This window comes from Haliotis cracherodii, unplaced genomic scaffold (assembly GCF_022045235.1).
Source record: "Haliotis cracherodii isolate W230 unplaced genomic scaffold, xgHalCrac1.p SCAF_30, whole genome shotgun sequence".
NCBI classification, from domain to species: domain Eukaryota; kingdom Metazoa; phylum Mollusca; class Gastropoda; order Lepetellida; family Haliotidae; genus Haliotis; species Haliotis cracherodii.
Genome location: NW_027266287.1, coordinates 3,297,760 through 3,315,253, shown reverse-complemented (window position 1 = coordinate 3,315,253; position 17,494 = coordinate 3,297,760). Strand labels below are relative to the sequence as shown.

The 17,494-nt window shown below is 43.0% G+C and overlaps 1 protein-coding gene across 1 annotated transcript; it reads left to right on the top strand.

Moving 5' to 3' along the window:
- Window positions 1-1,204: 1,204 nt before the first annotated feature.
- LOC139476912 (actin, adductor muscle) lies at window positions 1,205-6,025 on the top strand. Its single transcript, XM_071259476.1, has 2 exons — window positions 1,205-1,434; window positions 4,504-6,025. Exons 1-2 carry the CDS (start codon window positions 1,309-1,311, stop codon window positions 5,506-5,508), a joined length of 1,131 nt encoding a protein of 376 aa, XP_071115577.1. The 5' UTR covers window positions 1,205-1,308; the 3' UTR covers window positions 5,509-6,025.
- Window positions 6,026-17,494: the final 11,469 nt, after the last annotated feature.

Below are 17,494 nucleotides of genomic sequence, written 5' to 3'. Positions count from 1 at the left end.
CTATCAACCACTGGTTTGCCGGGCCGAGATTCGATCATAAACTGACCCCACTGAAATTGCTGAATAAGGCGTTCAGTACACGTATTCTAAACGTTCGCAAAGATCCCATGCGCCAATGTATGAATGGAATTCCTGTTTGCAAGAAAACTATTGTCAGATAGTCAGACACGAACACTAAATTAGCTATCTGCACTGAAAGTACACATGTATGTCAAATAGCATAAACACGCTTCTCCTTAAAACCGCTTTCCGACGATACAAAGTGCGCTATGCAGAAGCTGCACGACCTCATGCTTAAACACTCAGGGTGAAACCAGCTCATAGTTCCCTGGTGGAAACAGCTTGCATAATCTCTCTTAACTTATTTTGGAGACGCCGCAGAATGTACGAAAATATGCTTTTTATGATAAAGAAGCTGTTTTTTACAATACTACTAAAACAGTCAAGACAGGCGATCAGATCTGTCAGACAAACTAAACAAGGCATGTTAGAAACACAAAATAACTGACTTAGAAATGTACAGGTTTAAAAGAAAATTGCTGAACATAAATTAACATGCTATTGCAAACACTTAGATGTTGATGGTTGTGTGTTGTGAATGCGAGAAGTTTTTTATTTTCCCCACAGGTATATGATGATGCTGTGATAAAACATATCCGTAGCGGGATGAAAATACCAGGTGTTTGTCAATGGGACGGGAAAGTGTCAAGCAGAATGGTAAAACGTTTAAGGAGACACTTGTGTGTGAACGAAATACCGTTAACGCGACAAAGACTATGGTGATATTATCGTAAAGAATCTACGCCTGGTTAATTTGACACTATAAGTCACTGACAGTACCCTCACTACAGCTCACACAGCTTGGGCTGAGAATTAAATTATGTAACACTGAATGAAGCTATCCCACAAGGTGTGGTCACGGCCATTTTGAAAAATCGTCCCTTCACACAAGACGAATTCTTAAAAGCTTTAAAATCCCAGTCATAGGGCGTTTTAGCCCGGCACGAGGCTGGTGGCATTATTTTAGTGGTACCATACGCTTCGAAAATGATATTGGGATGGGTTGTAGAACCAGCGCTCCATGGCCTGACTTCGGATTGGCGTGACCATATAAGCAGGTCGGCGCTCTCCATATAAGGATATGCTTCGTCAATGGCAGCCCGATTTCTCGGAAAGCTCGCGCACTGAGCGATATAAGCAGGGGTCACGGCTACATCTACCACTCGCTTGAGGCAGCACGGAGCAAAGAGGTTGTAAGCCCGAACCAATCTTTTCCCTGTCGGATTCCAAACGTATACAAAATTCAAAATGTGTGACGATGAAGTAGCTGCTTTGGTCGTTGACAACGGCTCCGGCATGTGCAAGGCTGGATTCGCCGGAGATGATGCACCACGCGCTGTCTTCCCTTCAATCGTTGGCAGACCCAGGCATCAGGTAAGAATTTAAAAGTTTAATTGAAACTTTTTTAAAATTGAAATTGAATTAAATAAATTAAAATTATCGATTTTATTGAAATTGATTTTCACATTTGATTTTGATACATATTTTAATTGAATTTGAATTAATTTTGCATAATTTCAATTTGAAATTACGACTAACGTTATGGTATTATCGAGACTGGTGATTCGGAATAGTTATGAATGTAAAGTTATAGGATAAGTGAAATATATATTCAGTTGTTAAAAAAGCTGATTCTTCAATAGATTTATGAATTTATTACAATTTGTATTATTGTTTAAAACTATTACCTTTAGTTTAATTTGTTGTTTAATCGTTTGCTGTGTGCAGCTAGTATATATCTTAACAGGTGTAATGCATTATCACATTTACAAAATATTAATTTTTCAATTATTTAAATACATGCAAAGTTCGCAAAGCGTAACATGAGCATTGACTCGTACAGGACATGCAATTTCAAGTTAGTGTACACTATATTAACTAATACTGAGAAAAACCAGAGAACAGAAAATAAATTATTTTAGGGGTCTCAAGATAAAAAAACCTAACTACATCCTAGGGGAAAAGAATCATCTCAAACGTTTACTGTCAACTTTAAAATCGACTAAAAACACAAATCTACATTTTCCTCCGAACTAAATTATGAAATACTTTAAGCTTTAATTGAAGAAAACCGGAGAGCATGAAAATGGATATTTAACAAGATTGACCTAGATTCGAAGTTTTCAAAACCAGCACACTTCTAGCAAGAATAAGATATTCAACAAATGGACCCATTTTTTTCTAAAATATGATCGACAATACGTCCACATATTAGAAAAAATGACAAAAGTTGGGTCGAAGGGTTTTAACTCTTGATCAAGTACCAACCAAGGGCTCTCAGCGAGATAAAATTTCTCTCGATGCCGGTGACCGCCATCTTCGACAAATATGGAAGCGTTACTCCAATCCCTTAAAGAATGACCTCATGCCTGCCACATGTGCTTCTGCGGGAGGTCAGACTGTATTTAAGAGTGGGGAAAAAATTCATTGTGAAATTCAATCTATAGGAATTTCCCTCCGAGCGCCGGTGTCAGCACTTGAAGCCTTTCCGCACATGAGCAATGAGACAGAATACTTAACTAATACACTGAAGTGATTGTGTCTTGATTAACACTAATTTAGCAAATTTCACGATCTATATGTAATCATATTTATTTCAGTTTGAACTTTTATCATTTTTAATAAGAACATTTAATACATGTTTGAACCTGTATTTGATAAGGATTTAAATCTGAGGTGTAAAAATAGTCAATAAATTTAATTATTAATTAAATTGATTGTTTTTAAGGATTTAAATCTGAGGTGTAAAATGGTCAGTTAATTTAATTATGAATTAAATTGATTGTTTTGAATTATGTATCTGAATTTACTGGTTATTGTCAGAATCCTTTTTTGGCCAAATGGCAGGGTAATTTATGCAAATATGTTCTTTGACATTTGAGTTAGTCTGATCTTGCGGTGACTCCACAGCGTTTTATAACGTACCATTGTTAATTTCATGTTTGACATTCCTTGGGGATATGGCTGTGACATGTTGATAAAGATATATTATGTATTTATACATATTTATAACAAATGTCATAAGCAGTGGTGATAATGACACGACGCAGAGACAGAAATATGTAAACACGCCTGCACATGCATTCCACAGATACTTCACTGTGGTTTAAAACGACCCAAGGTCAATACAGTGAGTGAGTAAATGACTTGGGTTTAACGCAGCTTTTAACAGTATTCCAGTTATATCACGGCGTTCAAGTGGGTAAGTGAGTATGTATTCACGCCGCTTTTAGCAATATTCCAGCAATATCACGGCGGGGGACACCAGAAATGGGCTTCACACATTGTACCCATGTCGGGAATCGAACCCGGGTCTTCGGCGTGACGAGCGAACGCTTTAACCACTGGGCCACCCGACCGCCCCCACGGCGTTCAATAAACCACATAGCGATGACTTAACAGAACTATGCTAAACCTACTTAGGGGCGGTCGGGTAGCCTCGTGGTTAAAGCATTCGCTCTTCACGCCGAAGACCCGGGTTCGATTCCCGACATGGGTACAATGTGTGAAGCCCATTTCTGGTGTCCCCCGCCGTGATATTGCTGGAATATTGCTAAAAGCGGCGTAAAACCGTACTCACTCACTCACTGAACCTACTGGTAGATCATCCATGTTGACGCCTGGCCGCATTGACATTTACAAACATATTTTGCTAAGCCTAGTGGTTAAGGTGTTAGCTGGTTACGGTGAATAGCCGGGTTCGTATCCCCCATGGGAACACTAAGTAAAGCTCATTATTTGTGTCCCCGCGGGGATATGGCCGGAGTGTTGATGAATGCGGCGTAACAACCACACACCAATTAATAGGAAGTGTGGGAGTATTGTTTTATGCCGCTTTTTGCAATATTCCAGCAATATCACAGCGGGGGACATCAGAAATCGGCTTTATATATTGTACCCATGTGGGGAATCGAACCCGGGTCTTCGACTTGACGAGCGAACGCTTTATCCACGAGGCTTCCCCTCCATTTGCGATCATTAATAACCCAATCTCTCAGTTATTACATCGCAAAGTACCTAATAATTAGTTAGCCAGACAAGTATGAACTAAAATATTCGACGGAGTAGGTTATGAAATAAGAGGTGGACAAGGTATATTCTTGTCTATATTTTATTTGACATATTTCTTAATACAGATAGGGGGCACGGGTGGCCCAGTCGTCTAAGGCGCCGCGATTCGCTGTGCAGAGTTGCGTCCCCTTGACACGCCAGAAACTTATGATTGTGGGTTCGAATCCCGGTTCACCCCGATTATGTTTCTAGGTTTGTCAGCACCATACCCGTGCTCGTGGGTTTCACCGAAGTGGTAAACGTCTGAGACCTGCATTACTTCGGGCTTTCCTCCCACATTAAGCTGACACGCCGTGAGATAACTGGAATAATGTTAAAAGCGGCGTTAAACCCAACTCACTCACTCACTAACACATACAATTATCATTCCAGGGCGTGATGGTCGGTATGGGCCAAAAGGACAGCTACGTCGGTGATGAGGCTCAGTCCAAGAGAGGTATCCTCACCCTCAAGTACCCCATCGAACACGGTATCGTTACCAACTGGGACGACATGGAGAAGATCTGGCATCACACCTTCTACAACGAGCTCCGCGTTGCCCCCGAGGAGCACCCCGTCCTCCTGACAGAGGCTCCCCTCAACCCCAAGGCCAACCGTGAAAAGATGACCCAGATCATGTTTGAGACCTTCAACGCCCCAGCTATGTATGTGGCCATCCAGGCTGTTCTTTCTCTGTACGCTTCTGGACGTACCACCGGCATCGTTCTTGACTCTGGTGATGGTGTCACCCACACCGTCCCCATCTATGAAGGTTACGCCCTCCCCCACGCCATCCTTCGTTTGGATCTGGCTGGGCGGGACCTCACAGACTACCTCATGAAGATCCTGACCGAGCGTGGCTACTCCTTCACCACAACTGCCGAGAGAGAAATCGTCAGAGACATCAAGGAGAAACTCTGCTACGTCGCTCTCGACTTCGAGCAAGAGATGTCAACCGCTGCTTCCTCTTCCTCCCTGGAGAAGAGCTACGAGTTGCCCGACGGTCAGGTCATCACCATTGGTAACGAGAGGTTCCGTTGCCCTGAATCCCTCTTCCAGCCATCCTTCTTGGGAATGGAATCTGCTGGTATCCACGAGACCACCTACAACTCAATCATGAAATGTGATGTTGATATCCGTAAGGACTTGTACGCCAACACTGTTCTCTCAGGAGGTACCACCATGTTCCCTGGTATCGCAGACCGAATGCAGAAGGAGATCACAGCCCTTGCCCCCAGCACAATGAAGATCAAGATCATCGCTCCCCCAGAGAGGAAATACTCCGTCTGGATCGGTGGCTCCATCCTTGCCTCTCTGTCCACCTTCCAGCAGATGTGGATCAGCAAGCAGGAGTACGATGAATCTGGTCCATCCATTGTGCACCGCAAATGCTTCTAAACTATTGACAATATTCCTGGGACTTATTTTCAAATTACCAATTGTCATGGAAACGGTTGTCTGTCTGCACGTGCTTGGCTTCCCTGACAATGTACGTCGCACCAATTACCGGTACAGTCCGGAACAAAAACTGGTTACGACAGCATGAACCGGGGATGACCCGGTTAAAATATTCATGACGATATTTTTGAATCAATATGAAAACATTTGTTATATTGAGGGGAACGATTTTTTACGCCGTCTTTCACACAAAACTGTCGTGAGAGGCTTTTATATTGCTACTCAGGTTGACAAAGAACTGCCCGCCAAATACAATGTTAACTGTAAATTATGTTACGGTCAGCCGGGTAGTTGGTCAGCTTTTCCTGGTATAAATCGCTTACGACAAATCGATGTATATTATGTCACGATGTGGTTTGTAAAAAAATCATTTCTACTTGTTTAAGAGCACTTCTTACTTTTCAAGTTGTACAATATGTAGAACCTTCATCCGGCGCGAATAAAACACGTTGAACTATTTAAATGATGTTTGTTTTTGGATAATAGCTTTTATAAGGACTACGTGAATGATACTAGTATTTAAATTCAAACTTATAAAAAGTATACTGGTGTTTTGATTCAGATTTACACTTCTCTTTAGTTAAAGTTGAGATAATTTTTGGGATAACAACTTCAGTCTTTATTTACAGTAAAGGCGAAATTCTCTTTAGTTACTGTGTGACTGCGTCAGAGTCGTAATTTTACTGTCCTAGTCGATGCATCTATAAAATATTATTCACTTCGGGTTCTTGATTTGAAGCAGTTGCAGCTATGATCAAGAGAAATGAATCATCGACATTGAAAATCTTCTAGCGTTAAGTTATTTCCTCGCCTTGTAAAATCAACTTACCCTGGAGTGAGTGAGTGAGTTGGTTTAACGCCGCCTGTTCGTTAGTTCGTTGTTTAAGGCCGCACTAAACAGTATTCCAGCTAATTGACGGGGGTCTGTAAATAATCGAGTCTGGACCAGACAATCCAGTGATTGACATCATGAAGATCGATCCACGCAATTGGGATACGGTGACATGCATCAATCAAATTAGCGAACCTGACACACCGATCCCGTTAGTCGTCTTTTACGGCAAGCATGGGTTGCTGAAGAGCTATTCTGACCCGGATCTTCACGGGTCCTTAACGCCGCTTTAACGGCGTGTCAGCTTAATGTGGAGGAAAAGCCCGAAGTGATGCAGGTCTTAGACGTTTAACACTTCGGTGAAATCCACGAGCACGGGTATGGTGCGGACAAACCTAGAAACAATCGTGGCGAACCTGGAGTCGAACCGACAATCGTAGGTTTCTGGCGTGCCCAAGGGACGCAACTCTGCACAACGAATTGCGGCGCCTCAGACGACTAGGCCACCCGTGCCCCCTCACCCTAGAACATCTTGTCTAATGATGAGGGATGAATGGTTTTAACTAAGAGTGGAACCCGAATTCAGGTATGAATCATTGTTTGCTGTATGGTCGTCTAGGTTGGTTGGTTGGTTTGTTGTTAACGCCGCACTCAGCAATATTCCAGCTATATGACGGCGGTCTGTAAATAATCGAGTCTGGATCAGAAAATCCAGTGATTAACATCATGAAAATCGATCCACGCAATTGGGATCGATGACATGCATGAACCAAGTCAGCGAGCCTGACCACCCGATCCAGTTAGTCGCCTTTCACAAGCATAGTTGCCCTTTACGGCAAGCATGGGATGCTGAAGACCTATTCTACCCCGGATCTTCACGGGTCTGGTCGTCAAGGAGCTTATTTAACAAATGTTATTTTTGGGATAACACTTTCTGAGTAAAGTACAAATTCCCGTCCGGGATTCGAACCCACACTGCCAGAGTGAGGCATCTAATCGCCAGCATTCAAAGACAGCGATCTGACCCACAATGGCTTCCAAAAAATGAAAGTTCGATAACTGGTAGTCTAGATCACGTACTTTGTGTACCCCTCTGACAAGTGTAAATTGGCACGGCTCCCATGGCCGAAAGTGTTATCCCAAATATAACATTTGTTACATTTGACCCCTTTCTAAATGGCATTGTGTGTTCAAAGGAGCTTATTGTATGTCAGCATGTGAAGAAAATATACATCTTCCCGAGGAAAGGGTGTTAACTGGCTATACAAGTCCAGTTTCCACACTTGCCGAACTAGGCTGGAATTTCCAGGCTCGATCAAAGCGCCACCAATGGCTATTACGAGTTATGTCCCTTCAATGCCCCTTCTATTGTCCAACCAGTTCTACATCTCATATCACATGCATCAGCTTCAAACAAAATGGCGGCGCCTAACCAAAACTATCTTATCGATCATCAATATGTATATTGTAATAAAACGGGCCCTTCCTCGCGAAGTGCATCAAATTATTTGAGCACCTTGATTAAAAACATGAAAAGATTTGCAAAATATCTGTCGACGCCCAGTTGGCGATACGCATGCATTGCAAATCCTTTCGGTTCTTAAAAATCCATCTAATCCATACGAATTTGATTGGACTATGCATAGACTCGTTAGTCCAGCCATAATGTAACTCCGGAATTCCAGCCTAGTTCGGCAAAGGTGGAAACTGGACTTTATTAGTCAGTTAACGCCCTTGCCTAGGGAAGATGGAAAATATAATGAAATGAGGAAAAATCATGTTTACTATCTTCTTCATTCGACTGAACTGCCACGTTTATCCGGGGAGTGGTCTCATGTGCCATAGTTTCACTGTACAGAGTTGCGTCCCCTTGGTATGCCAGGATCCAATTTTCGTGATTTTGAATCCAAGAAAAGGCCTGATTATGATCACTGGTTTGTCGCCACCACACACATGCACGGTATTCACGAGGAGCGAATGTCTTTACAACCAAACTAAAGGATGTATGTGTGAGTGAGTGAGTGAGTTGGGTTTAACGGCGCTTTATTCCAGGACAGTATTCTTATATCGCGGCGTGTCAGCTTAAAGTGGGAGGAAAGCCCGAAGTGATGCAGGTCTCGGACGTTTGTACCCCAAACAAAACACTCAACAAATAAATGGTAAGTGATGTTCTATGGGATAGTATATGTGACGGGGGGAGGTAGGGTGCTGGGGGATGAATGTTAGTCGTTAGTCTGGCGGAGAGTGCTGCTGTGTGCGCACGCACATGTATTGTTATCAAATATATACCCGAATAAACCACTTTGACTCAAGACATCATCGTTCTGTCATCTGGACCATATTCCAATCAAACAGAACGACGATGTGCGATCAGTGACGTCATGGAACCCGCCACTCAATCCACCCGTTCGTCAGCCGTTACCAAAAGCACGGTGTACTGTGAACCTATTCTACCTCGTAACCCGAAGAGCACAACCTAAACGTGATGACGTAGGTTTGCAATTCGTTTATGATAATATTGGTAATTAAGGCACCAAACTAACCAAATATAACCACATTCACACTTTCTACCTAACAACCTCTTAATTGATTAATAAACTTCACACTTCATAGATTACCGTTCGGCTTCGTCTGCGCTTATTCAATCATGTTATTACTATACCGCAACGGTTACTTCATATTGGTCCGATTCTCCGTTTCGTAATCTAAACTAAAAAAGTGGATGTAAAAAATTGCAAACGTCATCAACACGTTACAAGGCTGAAAATAGTCGCCGAAAAACTAAGGTCCAATATCAATCGCCATCGAATAACTTGAAGAGGGGTATGCTTTCGTTTGCTCGGCAGTGTAGTTAGAAAAGGATTCCATCCCTAATCTCCATTCCGTAATCTACTATGTAATGCCAATGTACGCCACGCTCTTGTCTTGGCGAGTTGCCCCACTGCGTGAGAACTGCTGACGGTGGCTCTTGTATGTGTCTTGCAAAACGCGCTGGTTCCGTGAAGCGAAGCGTCTTCCATTTAGCCAAATTTTCAGTCTTAGCAAGGGGAAACATGTTCCTCTCTTCACAATCTTCACCCAAATTGAGTTAATCATTTCCAGTGGAGCATCGTCATACCCGTATTCGAAGTTTAAATTGGCGGAGTTAGGTTCGGCGTTGAAAGTTATCATTATTTAATATGTAGATATAAAAATACAAAAATGCAGCAAAGAGGGTTTGGGTGATCCTGGCACAGTCAGGCTGGTTAGGCTCATCATCAGCTCAGGGCCCTTGCCCCTCTACACGAAGCCCAGACAGCGAATGGGACTTCTCCCTGGAAGCGCTGCCTCATCAAACCCACCCAGAACTTTTCGGAGAATGTGAAGACTCCCCAACACTGCAGCCTTCTGCATTACCCAGACTATCAGAAGGGCTGTATTCCTGGTAGCAAACCCGGGTACTCTCCCAATGTCAGTCAACAGATTGGGAGGTAACAAACCAAAGGCACCGAGAACAATGGGGAGTCGGACAACTTGGTACTTGGGATGCAAGCGTGACATTTCGAAAGCGAGTTCCGCATATTTGCCATGTTTTTCCTGAATGTTGTCAATCACATTGGTGTCAAAAGGGACAGAAAATTCAATAATGTAAATGATTTCATTGGATTTATCAAAAAGGACAAGGGCCCATTCCAAAGAATTCTGTATTTATCATTTTCCATGACGCCCCCTACATATTCCTGGTCGTACCATCGATGGACCTCTGTGTCAAAACCGCAAAGACGGTAATAAAATGATCGGGCAACTCCATCATGTCGCTTAAGATACTGTGTTTGTGCCAAAGCTGGGCATCCACTGACAATGTGTTGGACAGTCAAATTAAATTAATGGCATATTATTAACCTACATTTCATATTTACATTTTGATGCAAAATCACACATTGACGGTTTCGAGGGGAAAGTGACTGGTCCTGACCAGCAAACAGAAAGCCGTCTGTTTCACTTTTCAGGCCAGCCGACTTCATCCAAGCGAAGGACTCTGTAGGGTTGCTGATCTTCTCAACACACTACACACAATCTCGATGCAGTGATCGTTCAGATAACCTCTCCTTGAAAAACTGAGTCTGGGCCGATTTGATATTTGATTTAATATTTGATTAGTAGAAGTAGTAGTAGTAGTAGTAGTAGTAGTAGTAGTAGTAGTAGTAGTAGAAGTGTGTGTCTGTGTGTTCGGACTAATGTCGGTTTTGTAGTGCTGGCCCTCTGAGATACCATGCCGCAGTTTAACATGACTACCCCACTCAGACACAGTATACTGACTCCGAGCCGACCAGTCCTTGTTTTATCCACGTTAATACCCAGCGCCAGGCACTGAAACAATCTCTTGAAGTAGTTTGTTTTTACGCTGCCAGGGATCGAACCACCGACCTTCCGCTCTCTGTTCAGACACACTATCCGCTAGATCACTGAGGCGGTCTGGCACTAGTGGAAGTACCAGCGAGTGAGTAGTAACAGCAATATTCCAACAATATCTAGACAGGGGACACCAGAAATGGGCTTCACACATTGTACCCATGTTGAGAATCGAACCTGGGTCTTCGGCGTGACGAGCGAACGCTTTAACCACCAGACTACCCAACCTCCCCAGTAATAGTAGTGTTAGTAGTAATAACCATATTAGTATTATTAATAGCATGTGCGCAGTCGCAGTGGGATTGAGATGAAAAAAGGTCATGATGGAAAAGGTATTGATGCGCAGTGAATAGTCCGGGCTTCGAATCCATTTTAATCACGATTTAAAAAAAATCAGATTGCCACACACACTCACATTCGTTGTAAGATAAAGAGTTAATTTCTGTCTTATTAAATGTTCTTTAATTCTGAGTTGATATACAACATGTATAGACTTGCACAAGTCTCTTAGGAAATGATTATTAGTTTAATTCATAATTTCTAGATTTTATAAATCATACGAACAGGTTGTCATTATAAAAGACCGGCGTCCTTAGACTGTCTGCTCATCTAGACTTGCCTATTGTTATGATAGCATTATTATACATTCATGGACAAATCATTCAGAATAGCCTTAAAGCAAGGTTTATGCATGTATTAAAGATTTATGAGACCAACTTCAAAAGTACTCACGGAAATGAAAAAAAACCCCACTTTTTTTCGATCTCAGATTTTCAATAAATGCAGTTAATATACAAAATATATAAATATTCAAACAACTCAATTAGTACTAATTGAGCCTTGGCACAAATACAGCGTATCAAAGGTTTTTATGTCTTTTTACACATAAAAGTGTGTAAAAATATGAACAAAAGACTATTGTGAAACTGAGCATAACCAGGTGTTAGAAGATCAAGGTGAATGTCCATGACCTATGACACCTTGACGAGAAAACAGGTGCTTGAAACCCACGTGCATGTGATTTCTCAGTGTTTAGTGATTTGTCAGTGGCATTGTGGGATAGTGAATCATCGTCAAAATATCAGAACGTAAAAGTAACATATTCCCTTCTCAAACAACTTACATGTAATTATTATTATGTACATAAACATAGCTGTTATTTTTATTGTTGTTTTGATAACTTTTTTCCAGGCTAATTTGCATAATGCCTATTTGGACTTAGTTTTATTTTTGAATGTTGAAAGTGCCTACAAATTACCTCCTGTAAAGTACATTTTGTATTGAGCACCGAGATAAAACTAGCAAATCCAGATTAGTACTTTTCCAGTTGTTTTGTTATTTCGTATTTACATCTGCGTAATGCTTTGTGTCGATTATTAAATCCAGCCAAACAGGGTTTTTTCATTTCCATGAGTACTTTAGTCTCTGAAATGAACACATTTTACAGAAAAAAACAGTTATTAAATTATAGTTATAAAATGTTATAAAAAGGGGCCAAGAGACTTTCTTCATTTTCAGATATTGCAGTAATCTAGACTTACCAAATATTATAAACTTGCATGGGCTGTATCGGATATATATGATTCAGGGTCTGTATGACAGACTAAAGATGAATATACATCATGGATTCTGCGTTCACTCATCCTCTAAAATATCCACTGGCCTCAACGACCTCACAAGATAGCTCGACAAGAATATATTCACCAGTGATTTACGTCTTCAAACCCCGTATTCCCTTTCGCCAATCCTGTAAAACGTGCCATGCCTCTTTACGATAATGTAATCGCCGAACCGAACAGTCATTCGGATCTTCTCGTACAAGACCGATGGCCATGATCCGAATGTGTCCGAGATAAGGGCACTGCAGTTCGCCGCCTGCACGGTTATTTATAGCCACAAATTAGATTGGAAGCGAATCCCAAACATTCCACTGAGCGGTCTCCGAGGAGAAACATACTTCTTTTTCCTCACCAGGCACTCTAGTTAGCCGTTTACAGCAACCACCTGTCGGATTTGGCTCAAGGCAATGTGCACTCCGTGGGTTTGAAGGCCAGCGATTGTAATGTGACCTTTGAACTCCATACGACTGGAGCCTCGATGTCAGATTTCTGATTTGATATCGTGCGTTTGGTAGAACAAATAGAAGGAACAACGGGATTTGATTTGGGCCGACTATTTGATATACTGGAAAGAATTGTTTTAGGTTGTACAAAAGAAATGAAATTGTAACAGGGAGATTCTGGATGTTTTGTGCAAAAGAAATAGATCCGTGATTATCAGGGGTAGAATAGGTCTTCAGTAACCCATCCTTGCTGTAAAAGGCGACTGTGCTTGTCGTTAGAGGCGACGAACGGGATTGGGTAGTCAGGCTCGCTTGGTTGATGTCGTCGTATACCAGTTGCATGGGTCGATGCTGATGTTGTCAATCACTGGATTGTCTGGTCCAGACTCGGTTTTTTTTCAGACTGCCGTCATATATCTGTAATATTGCTGAGTGCGGCGTTAAACAACAAACAGACACACAAAGCAAAGAAATATATCTTACACCAGAGGATAAAAATATGTCCACGAAAGCCCCCGGCCACTTTTATACTGGTTCAGTGTGGTAAAAAATGTATTTGCAACCTTAAGACCCATACCACGTTTGGAATTTAAATTTGTGCCGAAGAAAGCAGACTGACTGATTTAAAAAGATAAGATGTCTAAGATTCTCATAAGCAGTATATTTGTAATTGTACAAGCTGACACACACACACACACACACACAACACACACGCACGACCCACACACACACACGACGCACGCACACACACACACACACACACACACACACGCACGACACACAACACACGCACGACACACACACACACGACGCACGCACACACACACACGTGCATGCACACACACACACACACACACGTGCATGCACGTCACTATATAAAGTGCAATAACCTTGGAAGCGACGATAAACCCCATTTCACCTCGCTTCAGTGTGTATCCCCTGTCAGATGGGTGTGGGAGAAAACCTAAAGAGATGCAGTTCTTGATCCTGATCATCATCGGCTTCTGTCACAACTAAGGGACAGCGCTAACTGTGGATAGCGCATTGCGATAACTTAAACATCATCACAACGTGTTCATAAGTCACAAAACTTATTTCCTGACAACCGTTTTAGTGTGACGACTGATCTCCCCGCGCGCGGTATAGAAGCTCATTTATGTCATTACCCAAACTAATTCGCATGTCACGAGGCAAATATAGAGGAATGGGACGCGACTACGATCAATGTCGAATGTATGTTGGCGCCGCTATGTGCCCATTTCCCCCACATGGGTACAATGTGTAAAGCCAATCCTCACTGCGTTCTTATCAAACCGACTCGAATCTTTGAGATAACTGGAAATAGTTGTCCGACGCCATTACTCGCCCACACTCCGGATGTCGCCTTACTTGGAAGTGTAGTACGCACGAAGAGATAAACTGCAAAACACCCCCCATCCCCACCCCCAGCAGCCTCCCTCTCCCCACCCCCTAAACATTCGTACATGTCTGGAGAGAGGTTGGACATACTGTGTCGGAATTTGTTTTGCTATTTGACGCCGCAATATTTCAGCTATATCACCACATGATTAAACAATTATGGATCAAACATCCCAGTGTGTGCGTTGCTTTATGCCGCATTCAGCAATATTTCAGCTATATGACGACGGGCTTAAACATTCTGGACCAACCGACCACACAGTCACTGAACTGACCACATGGTCACCGGGCTGACCACACAGTCACAGAGCTGACCACATGGTCACCGGGCTGACCACACAGTCACCGGGCTGACCACACAGTCTCCGAGCTGACCACACAGTCACCGAGCTGACCACATAGTCACCAAGCTGACCACACAGTCACCGGGCTGACCACACAGTCACCGGGCTGACCACACAGACACCGGGCTTACCAACAGTCACCGGGCTTACCAACAGTCACCAAGCTGACCACATAGTCACCGAGCTGACCACACAGACACCGGGCTGACCACACAGACACCGAGCTGACCACACAGTCTCCGAGCTGACCACACAGACACCGGGCTGACCACACAGACACCGAGCTGACCACACAGACACCGAGCTGACCACACAGACACGGGGCTGACCACACAGACACCGAGCTGACCACACAGACACCGAGCTAACCACACAGACACCGAGCTGACCACACAGTCTCCGAGCTGACCACAGTCACCGGGCTGACCACACAGTCACCGAGCTGACCACACAGACACCGAGCTGACCACACAGACACCGAGCTGACCACACAGACACCGAGCTGACCACACAGACACCGAGCTGACCACACAGTCACCGAGCTGACCACACAGACACCGAGCTGACCACACAGTCTCCGAGCTGACCACACAGTCACCGAGCTGACCACACAGTCACCGAGCTGACCACACAGTACCTATACGGAGAAAATTCGTTGTATGTGAATATTTTCGCTGCATCGGCTATGAACTGGAGAAGGTGGTTTTATGACTGTTTGATATAACAGTTGATATCAAACGCAATAAATAATTGTTTTAGCTGTCTCTTCTGCAAGCTGTAAGTCATGTTTCACAGATGACGCCCTGGGGTTAATAAGACGTTGTTAGGGGGTACCCGGTAGTAATGAGTGATACAATTTGCGCACGTAGTTTCAGCATCATGGCATCGTCAATTTGGATCTGCATGGGTGCGAATTATAAAACCTTTTTTTCCGGTGTATGTTAATATTTCGAATTGCAACAAAAAAATCAAAGGGACTTTATTCAACAGAGATTAAGATGAATAAATCCATCTACAAGAACAGTTAAAAAAATATATGCATAATTCTAAGAATACCTCGACCAAAATGGCATGTTTACATGATGTCTGTAGAGGAATGTAATCAGTTGTCGATCAGATAGACATACATATTAAACTATTTTAATACGAAGATATGTGGAAATATTAAACAGATTAAATAGCTTGTAAGTGGAGGGTAACATCGTCAGCGTCGTTCACAGAGGACGTAACGGGGAACTCGAGCAGGGTCAATGCACTCTTTGAGTGTCGGGAGTGTGGGAAGATGATGCTGAGGAGGCATCGTTCAGCTGATGAGGGACGTAAATCGTTCTGGGAGGGTCCTAGTGTAAAGTAAGGAATAATAATAATAAGTGCATTTATAACGCGCCAGATTCCATTCACCAAGTGGATGCTCATAGCGCTACACTATTATTACCCCGGTCAATGGATCAGTGAGCACTCAATTTTCATTCTCAGCTCCCTGGGGAGTATACAACCGAAGCTGCCTGTGAGGCGCTAGAAGGTTAACAGCCACATTACCATCACATCCTACCGGGTACCCACTCACTGCTTGGTGAACAGAGGCACATTTCGAAGAAAGTCACTTGCCTAAGGATACACCACATGTGGTACATGTGCTTATTAGAATACTGGAATTGGATTGGAATACTGGAATGGAATTTTAAATGAGACAAATGGAACATACCCTATTGATAATCAAGTCTCCAGGCTAATGTTCTAAGACAGTTTGTAAACATCTGTCACCGATATATGACAGATAAGCTCATGGACGTGGGGTCAGCTTCTTTCATCAGCCATGGCGCACACCACTGACACCTAGAGGAGAAAATGGTTTATTCAACATAGGAATCTGATGACTTATGATAATCTAATAGAGCACAACATGACACCGGATGAAGAACAATATCAAAGTCAGTTTTTGATAGGCATTTTGAAGTTTATCTCCCCGTGACAAGAGAGTTAACTGACTTTTAAGTCCAGTTTCCACCCTTGCCGAATTTGGCTGGTATTATGGAGTTATATCTTGGCTTGCCTGACGAGTCTGTGCATAGTTCAATCAAAATCGCGCAACGAAATCGAAATCCGGTTCGTAAACTGTCGTGCAGATTTCGGTCTATTGCAGGATTTCCAAAGCATGTCCACCGCCAACTCGTTGTCATCAGATATTTTCCAAATCTTATCAAGGTTTTAATCAAGGTGCTCAAATGATGGGATGCGATTCGCGAGGTAAAACGCGTTTTATTACAATATAGATCTTGATTATCGATCAGATCGTCTTGACTGGGCGCCGCCATTTTGTTTGAAGCAAATGCAAGTGATACGAGAGGTGGAATCTGATTGGTTCATGGGAGAGGCTTAGAAGGGACATAACTCATAATAGCCACTGGTGGCGCTACGATCGAGCCCAGGAGTTCCAGTCTAGTTCGGCAAGGGTGGAAACTGGACTTTTATGTTCAGTTAACTCTTGCCTAGTTAACTCTTGTTAGAGGTGAGTTGAAATGGGGGTCTAACGTCGCGTCCAAGATTATTGCACTTATATAGCGACGTGCATGCACGTGTGTGTTTGGCTGCTTGTACTAGTTCGGACTAATGTCGATTTATAGTGCTAGCTCATTGAGATACCATGCTGCAATTTAACATGAATGCCCAACTCAGACACAGTACAGTATACTGACTCCGAGCCGACCAGTCCTTGTTTTAGCCCCTTTATGCCGAGTGCCACACAGGGTAACAATCTGTAACAAGTACCATCTCTTAACGTCTTTTGGTATGACGCGGCCGGGGATCGAGCCCCGGACCTTCCGCTGTTCGGGCGGACGCTCTACCACTAGACCACGGAGTCGGTCGAAGATGTTA

Coding starts and splice junctions, on each gene's coding strand:
- LOC139476912 (XM_071259476.1), top strand. CDS start 1,309: ATGTGTGACGATGAAGTAGCTGCTTTGGTCGTTGACAACGGCTCCGGC. Junction 1,435..4,503: donor TTGGCAGACCCAGGCATCAG/GTAAGAATTTAA, acceptor TTATCATTCCAG/GGCGTGATGGTCGGTATGGG.